Source organism: Schistocerca nitens, chromosome 7, assembly GCF_023898315.1.
Source record: "Schistocerca nitens isolate TAMUIC-IGC-003100 chromosome 7, iqSchNite1.1, whole genome shotgun sequence".
NCBI classification, from domain to species: Eukaryota; Metazoa; Arthropoda; class Insecta; order Orthoptera; family Acrididae; genus Schistocerca; species Schistocerca nitens.
Genome location: NC_064620.1, coordinates 616,670,372 through 616,692,808, shown reverse-complemented (window position 1 = coordinate 616,692,808; position 22,437 = coordinate 616,670,372). Strand labels below are relative to the sequence as shown.

The following is a 22,437-nucleotide window of genomic DNA, read 5'->3' as shown; positions in this document are numbered from 1 at the left end:
CTGGTGGAAAGAGCTCAAACACTTTCAGACAAGGAGAGCCTCACTGAAGAATTACAATACCTACAATTAAGTTCTGGAAGAATTAGTATAAAATTGTTGTTGTTGTGGTCTTCAGTCCTGAGACTGGTTTGATGCAGCTCTCCATGCTACTCTATTCTGTGCAAGCTTTTTCATCTCCCAGTACCTACTGCTACCTACATCCTTCTGAATCTGCTTAGTGTATTGATCTCTTGGTCTCCCTCTACGATTTTTACCCTCCACGCTGCCCTCCAATGCTAAATTTGTGATCCCTTGATGCCTCAAAACATGTCCTACCAACCGATCCCTTCTTCTAGTCAAGTTGTGCCACAAACTTCTCTTCTCCCCAATCCTATTCAATACCTCCTCATTAGTTACGTGATCTACCCACCTTATCTTCAGCATTCTTCTGTAGCACCACATTTCGAAAGCTTCTATTCTTTTCTTGTCCAAACTGGTTATCGTCCATGTTTCACTTCCATACAGGGCTACACTCCATACAAATACTTTCAGAAACGACTTCCTGACACTTAAATCAATACTCGATGTTAACAAATTTCTCTTCTTCAGAAACGCTTTCCTTGCCATTGCCAGTCTACATTTTATATCCTCTCTACTTCGACCATCATCAGTTATTTTACTCCCTAAATAGCAAAACTCCTTTACTACTTTAAGTGTCTCATTTCCTAATCTAATCCCCTCAGCATCACCCGATTTTATTTGACTACATTCCATTATCCTCATTTTGCTTTTGTTGATGTTCATCTTATATCCTCCTTTCAAGACACTGTCCATTCCGTTCAACTGCTCTTCCAAGTCTTTTGCTGTCTCTGACAGAATTACAATGTCATCGGTGAACCTCAAAGTTTTTACTTCTTCTCCATGAATTTTAATACCTACTCCGAATTTTTCTTTTGTTTCCTTTACTGCTTGCTCAATATACAGATTGAATAACATCGGGGAGAGGCTACAACCCTGTCTCACTCTCTTCCCAACCACTGCTTCCCTTTCATGCCCTTCGATTCTTATAACTGCCATCTGGTTTCTGTACAAATTGTAAATAGCCTTTCGCTCCCTGTATTTTACCCCTACCACCTTCAGAATTTGAAAGAGAGTATTCCAGTTAACGTTGTCAAAAGCTTTCTCTAAGTCTACAAATGCTAGAAACGTAGGTTTGCCTTTTCTTAATCTTTCTTCTAAGATAAGTCGTAAGGTTAGTATTGCCTCACGTGTTCCAACATTTCTACGGAATCCAAACTGATCTTCCCCGAGGTCCGCTTCTACCAGTTTTTCCATTCGTCTGTAAAGAATTCGCGTTAGTATTTTGCAGCTGTGACTTATTAAACTGATAGTTCGGTAATTTTCACATCTGTCAACAGCTGCTTTCTTTGGGATTGGAATTATTATATTCTTCTTGAAGTCTGTGGGTATTTCGCCTGTCTCATACATCATGCTCACCAGATTAGTGCAATTAGTGAAATTAAACTGCTGTTGAAGTCATTATCATGAATGTCTGAGCAAGAGGTTGAGACTGATACAAAGAAAGTGAAGCCAAGAATTGCTTATTTACTTTACGATGGTCCAGTCTCTGGAAATAATGGTAGACTCCCATTAACAAAGATAAGGTCTTCTATGTAATTTCTGGAAAGATTAAAGATAGTCTAGGTCACTGACTGCAAGACGTGTACAGCACAATCCACATGAATGAGGCATGTCTTACAAGGGATAGACTATTAGAACAGTAGAGGAAAGGTCCAAAAACATCATTGACATTCATGTATGTTATAACGTCAAGTGGGACACATATTATAATTCAAAAATGACACAACACATGTAAGTCACAGAGCTAGTAGACGACGTAAGACGTGTATACGGTAACATTCAAATCAGCACTGAGTCCAAGTCTAGTGGCCGCTGGCTGGCTGGCCGCTCAGGGGGCGTGGCTGCTGCATGGCTGGCAGACAGCGCCGCATGTAGAAGACACATGTAACTGCGCGGCACCACTTTGAAAGCTCGGCGAGTCACAACATATTTCCCCCCTTTGAATTTTTTGCACTGATCTTGACGGAGGTGGCTTGTAGATTGCTAACGTCCATAGGTGTTGTTTGACTGGCCGTAAAGTCTTGAGGAGGAGGCTTCCCGTATGGACGGAAGTGTCCCTGATGATAACGGGTCGAGATGACAGGAGACGTAGGGGTCGAATCTGCTGGGGGCCCGTGCACCAATCTGCCCGTTGCGGCAAGTCCAGTTGTTATAACAAAAGACATGGGCGATGTGTCGGCGTCCATAGGAGACGGAGGCGAGTAGAGTTGCTCCGTCAGATGATGGTCATCCGGTTCCTGCATGGGCACTTCTCCTGGTGGCGTCCATTCTTGTGCTGGCACCGAGATGATGGTGGGAGGGCTGTGTTGTGAGTAATGGGAGATGCTAAGATCCTGAGTGTCAGGTAGAGCCAAAGGTGGTGTAGTGGCATTCAGAACAGGCGTTGCTGGCACACGATGCCGAAGCTGGTCCGAATGACACACTGCAACACCCATGTCCATCTGGATTTCATACAGGCATTGGCCACGGTGCCGTAAGATGCGGCCAGGACTCCATTTTGGCTGCCTGCCATATCCCCGTACCCATACAAGGCAAGCTTGCCAGCAGTGAACTGGCCAAGCGAAGGCACCCACAGCCGTGAGGTGGAAGGCCGCAGAAGATGAAGTACGTGCGGGGCTGTCGGCCATGTAAGAGGTCGGCCGGGCTGCGGTCGCCCATGGGGGTGAAACGGTAAGAAGCCAGACATTGGAGAAGCGCATCATCAGCAGCAGAAGTCAGGAGTTTCCTCATCTTAGCCTTAAATGTGCGGACCAGTCATTCAGCCACACCGTTTGACTGTGAACGGAACGGAGGGGCCGTGACATGCATGACGCAGTGACGGGCACAAACGTCCGCAAATTCAGAAGAGGCAAACTGCGGACCATTATCAGTAACAAGAGTAGAGGGAAGGCCTCCCAAAGAGAAAATGCAAGCTAGAGGACTTGTGGTTGCCACGTTGGTAGGCGACGTGCAACGGACAATGAAAGGAAAGTTAGAGTAGGCATCAATAACGAAGAGCCAATAAGTACCCAAAAAAGGTCCCGTGAAGTCATCATGAATACGCTCCCAAGGCTTCTCAGGTGAAGGCCATGGTGACAAAGATGACTTCGGGGTGGCGGCCTGTGATGCACAAGGACCGCAGGCAGCGAGCATGTGTGAGATTTCAGAGTCGATCCCGGGCCAGTACACATGACGGCGCGCCAGAGATTTTGTGCGAGAGACACCCTAGTGCCCTTGGTGAAGGAGGCACAAGACCGAAGCACGCAAAGGTGCAGGTACCACAACACGCGGCGAAGCATTGTCAGTGGAAATGAGGATAACACCAACCCTAGCCGTGAGGCGGTAGCGCAAAGCGTAGCCGTTCTGCAACGGATCAGACGTCTCAGCCGACGGATGATCTGGCCAACCCTTCTGAATACAGCGTAAAACCCAGGAGAGGGTAGGATCAGAACCTGTAGCAGCCGCCAGCTGGTCCCCGGTCATGGGGAACCTGTCCACAACCCACTGTTCGGCAACATCCAGGTGGAAACAAAAGTTTGTCCCTCTCGAATGCCAGATCAGGACCCATGGGAAGGCGAGACAGTGCATCAGCATTCACATGTTGAGTCGTCAGCCAGAAATGAATCTCATAATTGAAACGAGACAAGTACAGAGCCCAAAGCTGGAGGCAGTGTACAGCCTAGTCGGGAAGTGACGTTGATGGACGAAACAAGGAAACAAATGGTTTGTGGTCTGTAACAAGATGAAATTTGGATCTGTAAAGAAAAACACCAAACTTATGAAGAGCATAAATAATGGCCAAAGTTTCTTTTTCAATTTGAGAATATTTTCGTTGGGCATCCGTGAGCGTTTTGGAGGCATAAGCAATGAGTTGTTCAGAACTGTCAGAAAAACGGTGTGCAAGAACTGCACCAACCCCGTATTGAGAGGCGTCCCTGGCAAGAACAAGATGTTGGCCAGGGCGATAAGTAGCCAGGCACGGGGCCTGTTTCAGCATAGTCTTCAATTGCTGGAAAGTTACACTGCATGACGCGGACCAGTGAAAAGGCACATTTTTATGCAACAGGTGATGCAATGCCTGAGCCACCGAAGCCGCAGACGGTAAAAACCTGTGATAGTATGCTGTTTTCCCCAAGAAGGCCTGCAGTTCCTTAACAGATGTAGGGCGAGGAAGGGGATCGATCGCAGTGACAGTTTGCTGAAGGGGACAAATACCATCCCGAGAGAGTTGGAACCCCAAGTACGTGATAGATGCCTGAAAAAATTGTGATTTCTGAAGATTACACTTAAGACCGTCAGTCTGTAAGACATGAGAAAGTGTGCGGAGATTCTGAAGATGTTCTTCAGTGGTGGAGCCAGTGACAACAATGTCGTCCATGGACAGGGAGCAATAACTGTTCCAAGAAGTGCTGAAAGAGAGCAGGGGCGCTGGCAGCCCCGAATGGCAATCATTGGTACTGATAGAGGCCGAAAGGTGTGTTAAGGACCAGAAACTGCTGGGAAGCGGCGTCGAGAGGAAGTTGATGATAAGCTTCTGACAGGTCAGTTTCAGAAAAATACTGGCCTCCAGCAAGTTTAGTGAACAATTCTTCAGGTCGAGGCATAAGGTAAGTGTCGATGAGGCACTGAGCATTTACAGTGGCTTTGAAATCGCCACAGAGATGAATATCACCATTGAGCTTAGCAACAACAATGACAGGAGAGGACCACTCACTGGAAGTGACAGGAAGCAAGACCTCTGAAGCAGTGAGATGATCCAGCTCCAGTTTGGCCCGATCATGAAGGGCCACCGGAATGGGCCGAGCCCGAAAAAATTTAGGCCGAGCAGTGGGTTTGAGTGTGATATGAGCTTCAAAAGGGACGAAAATGTCATTGACAAGGAATCCAATTGAGCATAAGGAATAGCATCAGAGACGATATTGACAGAGTCATCTATGGAGAACCCAAAAACGCAAAAGGCATCGAAACCAAAAAGATCTTCCACGTTACTATGGTCGACCACAAATATGGTAACAGTGTGAATGACGGATTTGTAAGATACCTCCGCATTGAATTGTCCCAAGAGAGAAATCTTCTGTTTATTGTACGTCTGTAATTGCCGAGTGACAGGTGATAGGATTGGAGAACCCAACTGAGGATACGACTGAGAGCTGCTGATGATGGCAGCAGAACCAGTAACCACCTGCATGCGAACATCCCGACCAAGGATTTGGACAGTGAGGGATAACTTCCCTGAAAGGGAAGAAGTACCACTGACAGACAACACAGAGGCAGAATCAGCATCACGGTCCTGAACATCAGGCATGTGGTCGGATTTGCAAACGGATGACAAATGACCCTTCTTTTTGCAATTGTGACACACGGCCCAACATTGGGGACAATCCTCCCGTGAATGTTTCGTAAAACACCACGGACATGTAGGAAGTTGCTGGGGGTTTTGCTGCAGTTTCTTAGAGGTTTGTTTACGGTTAGGCTGAGGCTGCAGTTGGGAGCGTACTGCGGCCACATCGGCCGGCGGGGAAACGCCGCACGCTTCGTCAATAGCGCACAGAGGTTGTATTCCCCCGACGTCACCCCACGCCTCTATTTGCGCTCCAGTGGCGCAAGAAATTTCAAATGACTGTGCGATGGATAGGACTTCATCTAGAGTCGGATTTGCCAACTGAAGGGCACGTTGCCTAACTTCTTTGTTGGGTGCCGACCAGATAGTAGCATCCCGTACCATGGGATCGGCATAGGATTCTTTATGAAATTCAGTAACAAATTGACACTTTCTACTGAGGCCATAAAGTTCAGCAGCCCAAGCGTGATAGGACTGATTCGGTTGTTTTTGACAACAATAAAAGGCAGCACGAGAGGCTACCACATGCGTATGCTTTTGAAAATATACGGACAGAAGTGAGCACATTTCAGCAAAGGACAAAGACGCAGGATCTTTCAAAGGAGCCAATTGTGACAACAACCGATACATTTGAGGTGAAATCCATGAAAGGAACAGAGACTTACATGTTTGGTTGTCTGCGACGTGAAATGCCAAGAAGTGCTGTCGAAGATGTTTTTCGTAATTAGACCAGTCTTCCGCTGTCTCATCGTAAGTAGGAAAAGGAGGTATAGACAACGACGAGAAACGCCCCGCATTTGATGCCACGATGAAATTGCGAATCGCCGATGTGAGAAGCGTTTGCTGTTCAATGAGACCTTGTAATAGTTGCTCTAAAGTAGCCATGGGAACCTGTGGGCCAACAATGAAAAGGAAAAATCCTATCCTTGTTGCCAATTGTTATAACGTCAAGTTGGACACATATATTTCAAAAACGACACAACGTATGTAAGTCACAGAGCTAGTAGAGAACGTAAGACATGTGTACACGGTAACATTCAAATCAGCACTGAGTTCAAGTCTAGTGGCCACAGGCTGGCTGGCTGCGCAGGTGGTATGGCTGCTGCATGGCTGGCAGATAGTGCCGCATGTAAAGGACGCGTGTAACTGCGTGGCGGCACTTTGAAAGATCGGCGAGTCACAACAATGTAACTGAGCAAATTATATGCCACCAAGCACTGCTGCAAGCATAATAATGAAATAAAATACAAAAAGATCAGTATTATGGTGCAAATGCAAGTTTTTGGGACAGCATAATTAAAGAGTCTATCAAAATAAGAATATTGAAAAACCTAATTAAGCAGAATGGAGTTCCCAATGTAAACAAAGCATAGGGTCCAGCACACTATTTATTAAGGTCCCATTGATCAGATCATCCAGTAGAGCTATAAAATACCAAAATAAACTCATGGAATAACAAGGTTGGCTCTGGAAAACAAGTGAGACTCAAAGGACGTAGCAGGTGCTGAAAGTTGAACTTTGCTATAAAAACCAGCGCAAGATAAAAATTACTCCATAGTCCGGTTGCAGTTGAGACAGTGAGTATGTGTAATATAGCTTGAAGCAAAGATGACAACTATGTTGATCTCACAAAAAAATAAATAAAAAAATGGAATGAACAACTCAGGTGAACATATGGAAGCACATTGTCAATCATACTGAGATACCATGAGAGACAGTGATAGCAGTTTAATATTGTGTATCTAACTGCATTAATTATCAATCAGTTTCTTGTCTGGACTTTTTAAAATAAAAACCCGAAGAACACAATTGCTAAAGAACTTTGTGCCTCATTGGAGTCTTATCCAGCTATGTTTGATTCTTGATTCTTCTCATATTCAGCAATAATGTAGTCAACAATAAGAAATCCAAAGATACGTAAATATCTTTTACAAACAGTTGGGACAGAATGATGTAATATCTTCCATCAACTACATTTTCTGACATTCGGAAACTCCATTTTACAGGCTCTACTGGTTATTTGAACATGACACTGTGCTAGGTTTTTGGAGTTGACCTTCCCGTAAACAAAATTTCTGTTTGTGGCACTGTTTAAATACACATTATATCTCATACTTTTCATGTTTTGTGATGAGTTAAAACTGAGTTTTGACTTTTCACAAATTATCAACCTAACATATATATTGGAAATTAAAAAAATTTTTTTTTCCTCTTTTATTTTTAAACTTGGACTCCACTTTCTGTCTTTTCCAAGATGGGATTCCAACTCTTTTGCAAAAGTTCACATCTCTGATATTACAGACATAGTTTGAAATACAGAATGGTCCACAAGACCACCAACATTGAATAACTATTCTGTTGACATCTCCAGAGCCTGAAGTACTCAAGTAGCACCAAAGGGAATCCATAAAGGTGAGTGTAAGCCAGCATAATGTCTGAACATCTCAGCAACCATGCAACGGATTTCATATGTTATAACAGTTATGGGATGTACTTGGTGACATTGCAGGGTAGAGATAATCAAGGGGAAACCCCAATGGACTTCTGCACATAAGACTAGTGTCTTGAACACTGCAATACATTGATAGGTGAAATAAATACAAATTACAGAGAGTTTATAAAAAAGATTTTAATAGAAAGTAATTGGCCAACAATAAAACACAAAATTAATCACTTAAATTTGAACATCTGCTACAAAAATACAGTTTTGTTTACATATTTCCTTGCTCTATTAACTTCAATACAACATTTATTTAACAACACTACAATCAGGCTCCAAATTTCCATTATATATCACTGCAACATTGATAAACATTCGCACATGTGCACATGCACATGCACACACGCGAGCGTGCGCGGAAACACACACACACACACACACACACACACACACACACACACACACACACACACATTTTATAACTGAATAGTACTTGGAGTGTTTTTATTATATATTATTATTCTATTAAAGGCAACAAATAAAGTGATTATCAATGATTCAGGTGACTTATTATTCTCTATTATTGAGAAATGCAGGATCACTTGTATTTCATGAAAACAGGCATCACTGTTTTTCTGGAGAACACAGTAATTCCTAGTTTTCAACAAAATTTTATTGTTCTGCATCATCACTATTGTACAATTACTGATGAGCATTTGGCTTGACATGACAAGTGTTATGGAAATTGACAACCTATTGTGTGAATTGTACTGATAGATCTCAAGATAGTTTTTATAAGAAGACTGCAGTGAGTCATCAGAAACAAAGTAACAATGATCTTTGCAGACAAGAAAATTCCATTTCTAGTGACATGGTTAACTTGATTTTTTATTACGATATCATAAATAAAATGGGCTTATCAAGTTTAACTTTTTTTAAATATTTATTATGACAAATACAAATAACAATAATATTTATCACCTGTATGTATTCATATTATTTCATCTACACTGTGAAAAATCCAAAATTTTCCTTCTTCAGCCCACAGTAATTTGATACTGTCTGCTGAGAAGAAACAGACTAAAAGAATGATCTTTACACTGACTAGTCAACTATGCATGCCAACATTTTGCAGAACATACCACAATCCACAGCTAATGCAATATGAATGTAATATTTTAAGATTACAAGGTGTTCTAATGTTCACTGATCTCTTTCCTCAGGCCGTCGGTAAGGCAAACCGAGATGCAGGAAAATTGACTCTTCTGTAGGTGTATCAACAATATGTCCATTTATGATTTTTGAGCCCTGCAACGAAAGCAATTGTACTGTATATTTTTTAAATTATTATAGTAATTTAATTTCATTTAAACTATAAAAGTATTGCTTTGAAATATTTATAGCATTCAGGGATACAAGCCAGCAGTATACAAATAGCATATGGTAAAAAGCTGTACAGAATGGGAGTGGTCAGAAAGAGTTAAAATTGTTCACAAGCTTAGAGAGTTATATGAGGCAGGGAGAAGTGGTTAAAAGCACTGACAGATCATAACTGCAGAACTTAATATACAACTTGGCAGATGATGATGTACACGGGGGGAATGCAGTAAACGATAATGAAAAGTACTAGTGTTTCAAAAAAAGTGTCCAATGTGAGCACTTTCTGACACGACTTGACCAAAAATTTATTCTAAAGCATTGAATAGCACATTTAGAGAAAGTGATGCTACTATCATGAGATTAGACAAATGCGGAGCTAACAACAAAGTTCTGGAAACCCAGTTCCTTGCAGCCAGTCCAGACATTGGAAATGCCATTTAACTTCTTCCACATAGATATGTATGCTAATGAGGTGGTGCCAAATAAAGGCCTTTGATTTATCGTGCAGTTGACACAAAGATCTCCATAGTTACAATGTACGATGATGAGCTATTCTGAATATACTTACTTCATTGAAGAACAACCCTTAAACCTTCTCTATGATAAATGGCACAAAAAACAGTAACATAAATGTCATCATGGTGAAGACAATGCTGTCAGGTTTAAAGTCTCCTTCATGCACCTACTTTTAATCTGCAGTGTCAGCATGCAAAACATAGTCTGTCAGTCCTTTTTTATTTTAGGTGCAGTTATGTAATTTGATAACTGTTATAACTGGTTTTAGCCACATGCTGGTGATCTTCAGATTCCATACATCATAGGTAGCATTTGTTCACCAATTATTAGGTTGGTGCATAACTTCGCAGCATTTTTATCTTGCATGTTGGTATTCTGGTTGCTATGAATTTATTTACTGATTGTCATTTTTCATTTGTAGTTCACTGTTGCTATTTGAATTTACATATTGTCATTTGGAGATAATGAGTGGAGCTGTAGATGCTAGGAAATGGAGTGCCAAATGAAGAAATTGGAACATTTCCAACATATCCTCCTGTTTGAGTTCAACTGAGGGGTGACAGCAGTGAAGGCAGCCAGAAATATTTGCACCATGTATGGGGATAATGCCATTGGACAGAAAACAGCAAGAAAATGGCTTTCTCTTTTTGAAGAGGATCATTTTGACGTTAGTGACTCTTTACATTCAGGAAGACTTTCAGGGTTTGATGAAGATTGTTTAAATGTATCAATCCATAATGATCTATATCAGTGTACTCAAGAACTGGTAGATGTGATAAACTGTGATCATTCTGCCATTGTGCGACTTTTGCTTGCAATGAAAAGGGTTCGAAAATTGCATGTATGAGTACTGTGTGCTCTAAGCCAATATTACAAAAATCAGAGGGTGGTCATATGTGCATCTCTGCTTGCTCGTTGTCAACTGGCTCGTGAACAACATTCCTATCCTGTATCATTACTATTGATGAGAAATTGTGTCTTTATGCTAACATCAGGAAAAGAAAGGAATGGTGGAGCCCAAACAAAGCAACAACTCTCTATACAAAGAACAGTGCGCATCCACAAAAGATGATGTTTTGCATCAGATGGAACTGCAACGGTATGGTGTATTACGAATTGCTTCCCTGAGGTATAACCAACACTGCTGATCTTTATTGTCAGCAACTGAGATGTCTTGCAGTCTAGCACAAGAATAATAATCAGAAAGATTGTATGAAGTGAGGCTACTCCTCAATAATGACCAACCACCTTCTGATAGACTGACAAAAATGCTATACAAGAGATGGGTTGGGAAGCCAATCTGCACCTACCTTATTCACCTGATCTTGCACCCTTGGATTTTCACCTTTCCTGCTCCCTATCAAACAACCTTCAAGGAAATTTCTTTCCAGATGATAATGTGCTCCAAACATGGCTTGATGAGTTCCTTACCTCAGAACCCTACGATTTCCACAATGCTGGAATCAAAAAGTTACCCTGAATTTTATTACAATCAAAGTGTTAAAAATATTTTTCCATATCTGTGAATATTAACTTCTGTTTACTGTGATTTACCACTTGTTATGCAGCTTGGTAGCAAATGATGTTACTTGCCATGTAGCTAACAAAACATTTCAGTCCCTCAAAACCGAATTTCACATAATCTGTAAGAGCAGCTAATGATTTATGCTTTTAATTTTGTTTTGAATTGGTAAAGATTCCCAATTTCCTGCTTTACTTTAGATATAAGCTTGCTGAATATCTACCTGTCAACGTAAATTACACCATTATGAACCATAGACAAGAAGGCAAAGTCTAAATGAAAATTATTTTTTGTGTCTCGTATTGCGAATGTGTAAATCACCGTTCAGATGAAAAGGTTTTTATTATCAACAACAGAACCCATTAACGAGTACATGTATTTGAAGTGAGTGTCAGAATTCCAAGACCCTGAAAATCATTTCTGTAATACTTACGGTTATCTGCTTTACACAATGTTCTTACTGCTTACTCCTGCTGAATGCGCATTAACAATACCAGGAGAAGAACAGATTGCTACTCAGCATAAAGATGACTCGCTGAGTTACACACGGGCACAACGAAAAGGCTGTCACAAATTATAGCTTTCTGCCAGAGCCTTCTTCAACAAGGAAAACACACACATTCACACAAGCAAGCAAGCACACCCCATGCACACATGACCACTGCCACTAGCATGTAACTGTCACATGAAAAGCAATCTGGATTGTGGTGAGGGAAAGCAGGATACAGGTAGGGGGAGAGGAGAGAGCAGTCTGGTGGGGTGTGCAGGAACTAAATGGTGGCCTGACAAGACTGCCAGGGGCAGCATCAGGAGGTGGAATCTGGAGGAGGGGAGGAAACAGGGAGTGGAAGTGGAGAGGAGCAGAGATGGTGAAAGGATGGGTGGGTGTACTGGTAGAGGGCAGTGAACAATGAGGGTGAGGGACCGTGAAAAGGTATAAGATGATACAGCAGAGAGGGTGGAAATTGTTGGGTGGAGGATGTGTGGACAGTAAGTTACTGTAGGACAAGCGCGGGATAATTTAAGAAATAGAGAAAAGCTGATAGTAGAGGGAGGATCTAGATGGCCTAGGTTCTGAGGCTTTAATTTATTTCATTAAAATTTAATAAATAATAATAAATAATTTAATTAATAAATGTTCTGCAGCAGCCATTGAAATCAAGCATGTTATATCCAGCTGCATGTTGTGCCACAAGGTGGTCTGCTTTGCTCTTGGCCACAGTTTGGAAGTGGCCATTCATCCTGATGAACAGTGGGTTGGTAGTCATACCAATATAACAAGCTGTGCAATGGTTGTAGTAGAGCTGGTATATGACATGGCTGCTTTCACAGGTGGCCCGGCCTTTGATGGTGCGGAATAGGAAGTGCTGGGTGGATGGACTGTGCAAGTCTTGCATCTAGGTCTTGCACAGAGATATGATCACTGCAGCAAGGGGTTGGGCTTATGATGGGGAATGACAGGATTGACCAGGATATTGTGGAAATTCACTGGACAACAAAACACCAGTTTAGGAAGGATGGGAAGGATCTTGGGTAGGATGTCTATCATTTCAGGGAATTACATTAGATAATCAAAGCCCTGTCGAAATATGTGGTTCATTTGCTCCAATCCAGGGTAGTATTGAGTGACGAAGGGGGCACTCTTTTGTAGTTGGCTCTTGGGGGTGGTGGGAGCATTGCAGGCGCATGGGGAAACGGCATGGGAAATCTGTTGGCAGGCTAGGTCAAGAGGACAGTGCCTGTTTGTGAAGGCCTCTGTGAAGCTATCAGTGTACTGAGAAAGGGAAATCTTGTCCCTGCACATACGCTGTCCTTGGATGCTAAGACTGTGTGGTAGGGATTTTTTGGTGTGGAAGTGATGGCAGTTGTTAAAATGCAGGTATTGTCAGTAGTTGGTGGGTTTAATGTGGAGTGAGTCAGGGATAGAACCATCAGAGAGGAGGAGGTCAATGTCCAGGAAGATGGCACATTGAGTTGAGGAGGTCCAGGTGAAAAGAATGAAAGAGAAAGTGTTGAGCTTGTGAAGGAATGAGGATAAGATGTCTTGGCACTGGATCTGTATCATGAAAGTATCATAACTGAACCTGAAACAGACCAAAGGTTTGGGGTTTTGGGAGGCTAGGCAAGTTTGTTTCAGATGGCCCATAAAACGGTTGGCATACGAGGGTACCACATGGAAGCCCACGGCTACGCCACAGATCTCTTTGCATACATTCCCTTCAAAGAAGATATAGTTACACACTAGGATACAATTAGTTAGGTATATGAGGAATGAGGTAGCGGGTTTGGAGTCTGAAGGACACTGGAAATGGTAGTGTTTGACTGCAGCAAGACCTTGGGCATGAGGAATGTTGGCGTACAGGGAAGTGGCATCAATAGTGACCAGTAGGGAAACAGGTAGTAAAGGAGTGGGGATGGTGGAGAATTGGTGAAGGAAGTGATTGGAATGTTTCACGTGGGAGGCCAGATTATGAGCAATTGGTTGGAGGTGTTGGTCAATAAAGGCCAAAATCCTTTCAGTAGGGACACAATAACCAGCTACAAGGGGGTGTCCAGGATTGTTGCATCTGAGAATTATAGGCTGTATCTTGTAAAGGGAACAGAGGTGGTTCTGGGATTCCAGTGCCATGGAAATGTAATTTTGTAGTACCAGGTTTGTGAAGGACAAGGACTGGAGGACTCTGAAAATGTGAAGGTCATTGTGAAAAGAGGAGTGGGATCCAGAGAATGGAATTTTTGTGGCTAGGCCATTGGGGGACATTCCATGGTTTAGGCAGCATTTACGTGACAGGATGTGGGACTGAATTTTTGCCAGGAAAAGGGATGCTTTTTTGAACTGGTGCAGAAAGATGGTCCAGGAGTTCGTTGTGACAGTGATGGCATTGGGGAAATGTGAAATGACATAGGAAATGGGAAAATGAAGGTGTCAAGTTGGGGTGAGAGCTGGACAACAGTAAAAGGTGCATAAAGATGCTACAGGCATGCAGTAACACACAGATTCACAAAAACATGTACAATAAGTAAAAATACACAAAGACACATGGAAATATGCACAAAACTGTGAAATTACATAAAAATATATCTAAAAATAAAGATGTTGTAACTTACCAAATGAAAGCGTTGGTATGTTGATAGAGACACTAACAAATACAAACACACACACAAAATTCAAGCTTTCGCAACCAATGGTTGCTTCATCAGGAAAGAGGGAAGGAGAGAGAAAGACGAAAGGATGTGGGTTTTAAGGGAGAGGGTAAGGAGTCATTCCAATCCCGGGAGTGGAAAGACTTACCTTAGGGGGGAAAAGGGACAGGTATATACTCGCGCGCGCGCACACACACACACACACACACACACACACACACACACACACACACACACACACACATCCATCTGCACATATACGGACACAAGCAGACATATGTAAAGGCCTTTCAAATGTCAAAATCGATGCAGCCATTTGGCCACAGTCGACTGTAAAATTTCGTTCATTTTTGCCAACTTGGCTAAAAATCCGGCTCCAACATCTATAACTCAAAAACAGCTACTCCAAATAAAAAATTTCAAGTTATCAAACTTGTAGAGTATGAAATTTCATGTTGCAAAAGCATCTAGTTTTACAGCTTCTGACACTATTATGCGTCCATACACTTGAAAGTCAGAGTAATTCCATTCTGTTGTTGCTCTTTTTAAGTCAAAATTATTCAATGAAATGAAATTTCCAGTGGGAAGACTGCTCTTTAATGAGCACATATGTGTTCTCTATGTATATCTTTCTAATTTTCTTCATTCATGTGTATCTATATTTGCTTTTATACCTGCCTTCATTGGTAAGAGTGGAATGCTAAAATGAAAACCAAATACATGGTATTGGCCAATATATATTTACGTATGAGTAATATAAAATTTGTATGAATGGAACAAATAGAAGGAAACGACATCAAAAAAAATTTAAATATCAGAGATTAACATTTTATTAAATTTCAATTCCATCCAGGTCATTTGGAAGACTACAGCAGGTCCTGGTCCAGCATCTGTTCTTCAGGATTCATAGTACCACCTTCACCAACTTCCCCATCCTCGAGTGTACCTTCTATCTCCTCCTCATCCTTGTCAAGCACAATTTCTGAATCATTCTTGCAAGATAAGCCACAACAATAATTTGCATGTTGAGGTGCAGTTCAGTCCAGTTTTACTACATCAACATAATACTGTTCATCCTGTTTTGCATGAGCACGAAACTGTCTTTGGTAGTGTGTGTGATGCCACACCTATTTTCATCCTCACAGGAAACAAGAATGACAAGCTTTTCTTCCTATACCACTGGCATGGATCAGTTTTCTTCTCCAGCCAAGATTGCACATGATGGTAGAATCGCAATGAGTGCCACCATGCTGTGTCCAATGTTGGAGGTAGCCTTTCATGTTTGAAAGATTTTCTCAGAGCAGACTTCACAAGAAGCTCGTACCTGAAGTCATACAAAGTAGTGCCGTTGGAATTTCCATACAGTGCTAACATCAGCTGTTCTCCAGCCTATGCTATTAAGTCTTGAAAGACTGAGTGTTTAACAAGAACTTTGAGGTGTGGTTGTTGCTCCATAAGGTTTAGTAATTTCCCTATTCATTGGCCAAAAAAAGAGGATATGCTATCACATCCTGTGAAGGCATGACTGAAAAAGGGTAAATGCAGGATAAAAATTAAAAGAACTACTAGAGTATCACACTCCTGCTGACTTCCTTCTTCCCAGTTTGCAGAAGTACAGGTTGTTGTAGTTGTTTCCTTGACCCGTTATGAGAACAAGCATGCCAATGTCCTCACTTATGATTGCTGCACTGTCAGACTTAGCAACTTGGAAAATAGATGTTTCCACAATTACTGAATTGGCATCTTCTTCTGCCTGCAGTACTTTAATACCTCTATCCTCAAATTTCCTCAAGAGCTTAAAAATCAAGTGGTTCTTGGTCTCTTATTTGCTAGTAACTTCTCCTGTGTGACTGCAGCATTTATATCTTCATCAGAAATGACATCTGATGAAGAACCTGGTGTCTTTAAGCAACAAGATCTTTGAGAAGCCTTTGTTCCCCTTTTGAAGCATCACTTGGATAGACAAAAATTTAGACATTGAATGTCTTCTTTCCTGACCAATGTTCTTGTCAGACTAAATAGCTGTGTATGGAGAGACTGCTATGATTTCTCCCACAAGATGGAAAGTTATCAACCCATTAATCATGCAGATGTTAAAATTGGCATTGTCAGAGATGAACTGGATGAAGCCTTCACTGGTTATCTTAGGCTGCTCAGGTTGTACAGTCAAGGATGTCTCAGGCAGGGAAGCTTCCATATATGGAGCTGCGAATCCAACTGCACTAAGAGTGTCGACAATAAATCTTGATCCAAATCTTTGTACATGAATGTACTGAAGGCAATCAATAGTGAAGATAGAAATGACTGTGACCTTACTGCAGAAATCCCTGCATGTGACAAAGCAATACACTTTTTTTCCATTTATATAGAGTTCTTTCTTACTTACAAAAAACAACAAAATGGAATTACTTTGACTTTCAAATGTACGAATGCTTGAAAGTGCCTAAAACTGAAAAGCTATATGATTTTGTAACATGAAATTTCATGCTCTATGGCTTAGATAACTTGACATTTTTCATTTGCAGTAGTCATTTTTGAGTTAGGCACTGGAGCCAACTTTTTAGCCAAGTTGGTAAAAATGAACGAACTTTGATAACTGATTATGGCCAACGGCTGCACAGTCACTTGACACCAAATTTAATGTCCTTTCATTTTGGCAAGGGCAACATTTTCAGTAGGATGCATAGTTTCCAAGAAATAGGAAAAATCTGAAAAAAAAGAGACTTTTTTTTTTTTGCTTCAAAAAGTTTTCCCATGAGTTCTGGAGGCCGAAAACTTGGATTCAGCATACTCTCAACTACATACACAAGATAAAAAAATAAAATCTTCTACCTCATCTTTTGCAAGCAAAGGGCCTTTATTGTGATGCTGTTTCTGGACTACAGTCCACACAGTCACGTGGCTGTGTGTTGTGTGCAGGCATGATTGTTGATAAACTGGGGCTCGGGAGTCGGGGTGCGTGCAGTTTGGAAGGCAATGAAAAAACACAATAAGGAAGAGAATGAATGGATACTGAGAAGAGGAAACCTTTAGGAATAGTAACAAAGGAAAATCCGTCCTTACACCACTCCCAATCTCAAACCATTGCCACATTGATCACACCCTTGTGGAAGATCCAGGTGTGAGATTTGTGCAATCCATCCACCCAGCACTTTCTATTTCAGTCCTGTCACAGGCTTATCCTACCCTGTCCTATGCCAGGCTACCAATGAAAGCAGCCCTGTTGTATACCAGCTCTGCTACAATCATTGCTCAGTTTTTTGTATTGGTATGACTATCAACCAGCTATCCACCAGGATGGACTGCCACTGCCAAATTGGCGAAGAGCAAAGTGGACCACCCTTTGGCAAAACATGCAGCTGAACATAACATGCTTGATTTCAATGGCTGCTTCACATCCCAGGGCATTTTGATTCTTCCCCTGTCAACTCTCATTTGTGTGCCGCCCCCTTCCAATGCCCAATCGCATTTGACCATCCTTTCTCCTTCCCTGCTCCACTCTATTTCCACACCCGTTTTTTTTCCCCACACCCCACCTACCAATGATGCACATGGCAGTCTTGTCAGGCCACAATCTAGTAAACTGTACCCTGCTATACCTTCCCCTTTCTTGCCCCACTCCAGATTGCTATTTTTGTGACAGCCACATTTGGGTCAGATCTGCCAATGGTAGCAGTCATGTGTGCATGAGATGAGCCTGCTTGTGTGAATCTGCATGTGTGTTTTCTTTGCTGAAGAAGTCTTTGGCAGAAAGCTATAATGTGTAACATTCTTTTTGTTGTGCCTGTTTACAACTCAACTGGTCATCTTTATAGTGAGTACCAATCTCACCTTTCCCTAATATTGTTGATATTCCAACCCAGAGCTTCCATTGTTTGATTTTTGCCTAATGGCTTTTCTTCCATCCCACAACACTGTGTTATTTTCCTTTGTTACTATTCTCTAACACATTATTCTTCTCAGTCTCCGTTCATCTTACTCCCAGTATTTTTGGATTGCCTTTCAAACCACATATACTCTGACTACTCTGACTTCCAGCCCCACTGTATCAATGATCTCGTCTTCACACAACGCATGGCTATGTGACCGTGCAGATAGTTACTGCAGCATCTGATGCCCCAAATTCTTCCTGCTGACAATTATAATTATTCCTATTGACCATATTTCCTCCTCCTCCATTGAATGTTTTCGCATTTTATTTTCCTACCTGCCCGTGCCCAATGAACTCGCATTTCTCATTAGTTCCTTTTTACCATATTTTTTTATGTTTCTTACATATTTGTGGATATTTTGACATATTTTCATGTATCATGGCATATTTTTATGTATCTGTGCATGTTTTGGGCATCTATGCATGTTTTTGCATGTCAGTATGTATTTTTATGCACCTTTCACTGTTATCCAGCTCCCTTCACAACCACCCGATTCCTTCATATGCCCATTTCCTACATCATACCCCCCTCCACCCAATGCTGACCCTGACACAATAGGCACCTACTCCACCTTTTTCCACCAGTGCAGAAAAACATTCCTCTCCCTGGCTAAAACCTAGTCCCACATCCTGTTCCTTAAATGCTCAGTAAACCACTGAACTCCCCCCCCCCCTCCCCCACAATGGCGTAACCACAAAAATTCCGTTCTCTGGATCCCATCCCTCTTTTCACAATGACTTTCACCTTTTCAGATTCCACCAGTTCTTGTCCCTTAGAAACCTGGTGCTACAAAAATACATTTCCATGGCATAGGCATCTGAGACTCAAATCTGATCCCTCTGTGAGATATTGCTACTGTGCAATCTCTACTACATATATCACATCTCTGAAATTGAATCCCTTGCTTTCCAGCACCTGCAAGAGCATTCCACAGGTCATCTTTATGAGTTATCCAACCTGCTGAGATCTTGGGACATCACTATCAGATCTCTGTCTTACCCACACTGTTCCTCCTCGTCAGTCCTTCATAGCACCCAGACCTGCTTAGAGGACCTTTCTAACATACCACATCCCCAAAAATTTCCTACCAGCACTTCATCAAATGCACAGCCAAAACAATCCTGGAACACTGTTGTTAACTTTTCCACCAAAATCCACAGCCCCACAGATGTTTTAGTCCTATCCAAAGGCTTCATCTTCAGCTCTTCACCCAATTTTAACCATGTTGGACTTGTCTAAGATCTACTCTTCCCCAGGTCCCTTCCCAAGCACACCAACCTTTCAGCGGAGGAAAGGATAGCAATAATCAGTCTCAAAACCCTGATCTAGTCATCGTACCTGAGTTGCTACCTCTGCCAATTGCCCGACTCGCCCGGCTATAAACTGTGTGAGATCAATTCCATCCCAGAAGTTCAACCTAACCTCCCATCCCTGCTTAAAGTCTTCGGCTCTTTCCAGAACCTCGCCCCTGAATCCATTTTCTTCCTCACACTTGTGACACCCACCTGCTACATGCTCCCCACAATTCACCAACCCAACAATCCTGGTTCCCCCCTTGTAGCTAGTTATTGTGCTTCCACTGCAAGGATTTTAGCCCTCATTGAACAGCAACTCCAACCAATTGCCCATAATATAGCCACCCATGTTGAAGATACCAATCACTTTCTTCACTGACTCTCCACCATCCCCATCCCTTTACTTCCTGGTTCCCTACATGTCACTGTTGATGCCACTTCCCTATTCACCAACATTCCTCATGCTCATCGAACTAACTTTATCCTGACACAACTACTTTTCCTTTGAAAGGAATGTATACAAACAAATATACGGCACAGCAATAGGTGCCGGCATGGCACCATCTTATGCCAACCTGTTTATGGGTCATCTGGAGGAAACATTCCTAGCCTCCCCAAACCCTGGTCTCATTAAGGTTCTTTATGATATCTTTATAATATATAGAAACTGCCGAAGATATCCTTACGAGTGACCTAGGGATTCTCAGCGAGTACGTTAGAAAATGGAGGCTACAACCTAGTGCTACAAAGACGGAAGTATCTGCCTTCCATTTGAACAACAAAATGGCCAACAGAGAACTACAAGTCTATCTAGACGGGAAATTACTAAATCACAACAAACACCCAAAGTACCTTGGGGTTACCCTAGATAGGACACTAACATTCAAAGAACACCTGACGAAAACTGCAGCAAAACTTAAAACACGCAACAACATATTGCAGAAGCTCTGTGGCACCACTTGGGGCTCCACAGCATCTACCTTAAGAACATCCGCACTTGGCTTGGTGTATCCAGTGGCAGAATACTGTGCCCCAGTGTGGCTCAACAGTAAACACACACACATGGTAGATAGCCAATTTAATGCAACAATGCCTATTATATCAGGCACAATCAGGCCAACTCTTACAGTGTGGCTGCCCGTTCTCAGTAACATAGCCCCTCCTAACCTGTGCCGTGAACACGCTCTGGTTAGAGAATTTCAAAAAATCATGACCAACCCTCAATTACAAATCCATGAAGATACTCACGACATCCAAGGAAACCGACTCCGGTCTAGGCATCCTCCACTAAAGACCGCACAGTCTCTGCACCAAACCAACTTTAAAATAAATGACCGATCGAAAGAGGAATGGGAGAGCAGAACAGCAGTAAACTGCCACAGTATGCCATGCATCTTTAGTAAACCAAAAGGATTTGATTGCCCTCGCAAAGTTTGGTCAACTCTTAATCGCATCAGAACTAACTGTGGGAGATGTGCCGACTCCTTACACAGATGGGGTAAACTTCCTTCGGCCGCTTGCGACTGTCGCACTGAGAGACAGACAGTCAAACACATCGTGCAGGAATGCCCACTAAGGGCATACGAGGGTGACCCACAGGATTTCCTAATGGCGACCCAAGAGGCAATCGACTATTTATTATCTAAGCTGGACGTCTGCTTGTGATTGCTCTTCTGTGAGTGTAAATTTACAATTGGCGGTGTCCTTACATACAAACTGTTATTTATTGCTCTGTTTATATATATGTGATTTTTTTTAAATCGTGTTGTTTCTGGAATTTTTACTGTGATGTTATGAGCCATATGCTAAATAAATAAATAAATAAATGAAGTGGACTCAGGGCCAAGACATCCTAGCCTCGTTTCTTCACAACCTTAACACTTTCTCTCCCATCTGCTTCACACGGTCCTCCTCAACACAGCATGCCATCTTCCTTGACACTGACGTCCTCCTCTCTGATGGCTCTATCTACACCACTGTCACCCTTAAAGCTGCCAACCACCAACAGTACCTGCATTTTGACAGCAGGCATCCCTTCCACATGAAAAATTCACTCTCCTACAGCCTGCATAGCCAAAGACAGCATATCTGCAATAACAATTACTCCTGTTCCCAGTATACAGAAAAGACTCACAAATGCTTTCACAGACAGGAACTGCCCCCCCCCCCCTCCTCACACACTCCCAAACCTCCCACCACCCCCAAGATCCAGCTACAAAAGAGTGTCCCCTTTGTCATTCAATACTACTGTGGACTGGACCAACTCAGCCACATCCTTCGTCAGGACTTTGATTATCTAGCATCATGGCCTGAAATGATGGACACATTACCCAAGATCCTTCAAACACCTCTCAAAGTGGTGTTCTGTCACCGATCCAACCTCCACAATATCCTTGCCCACCCCAATGTCAGTCTCAATCTCACTCCTTAACACACGGATTGTATGTCTGTGGAAGGCCCAGGTAGGAGATCTGCCCAATCCATCCTCTCAGCATTTCCTATTCTGCCACACCAAAGGCCATGCCACCTGTGAAAGCAGCCATGTTGTATACCAGCTGCACTGCAACCATTGCACAGGTTTTATACTGATATGATTACCAACCTGCTGTCCACCAGTATGAATGGCCACAGCCAAACTGTGGCCAAGAGCAATGTAGACCACCTAGTGGCACAACATACAGTTGAACACAACATGCTTGATTTCAATGGCTGCTTCAAAACCCAGGCCATCTAGATCTCTCCCCCATTACCAGCTTTTCTGAACTGCA

General features: G+C 42.4%; 1 protein-coding gene across 3 annotated transcripts in view; it reads right to left on the bottom strand.

Moving 5' to 3' along the window:
• Window positions 1–8,092: 8,092 nt before the first annotated feature.
• Window positions 8,093–22,437, bottom strand: part of LOC126195125 (DNA polymerase lambda-like) — a 166,824-nt gene continuing 152,479 nt past the window's right edge. For all 3 annotated transcript variants that reach the window (XM_049933617.1, XM_049933619.1, XM_049933618.1), the window contains one exon: window positions 8,093–9,188. In XM_049933617.1, coding sequence (XP_049789574.1) covers window positions 9,084–9,188 — 105 coding nt within the window. In that variant the 3' untranslated portion in view covers window positions 8,093–9,083. The remainder of the gene's footprint in view (window positions 9,189–22,437) is intronic.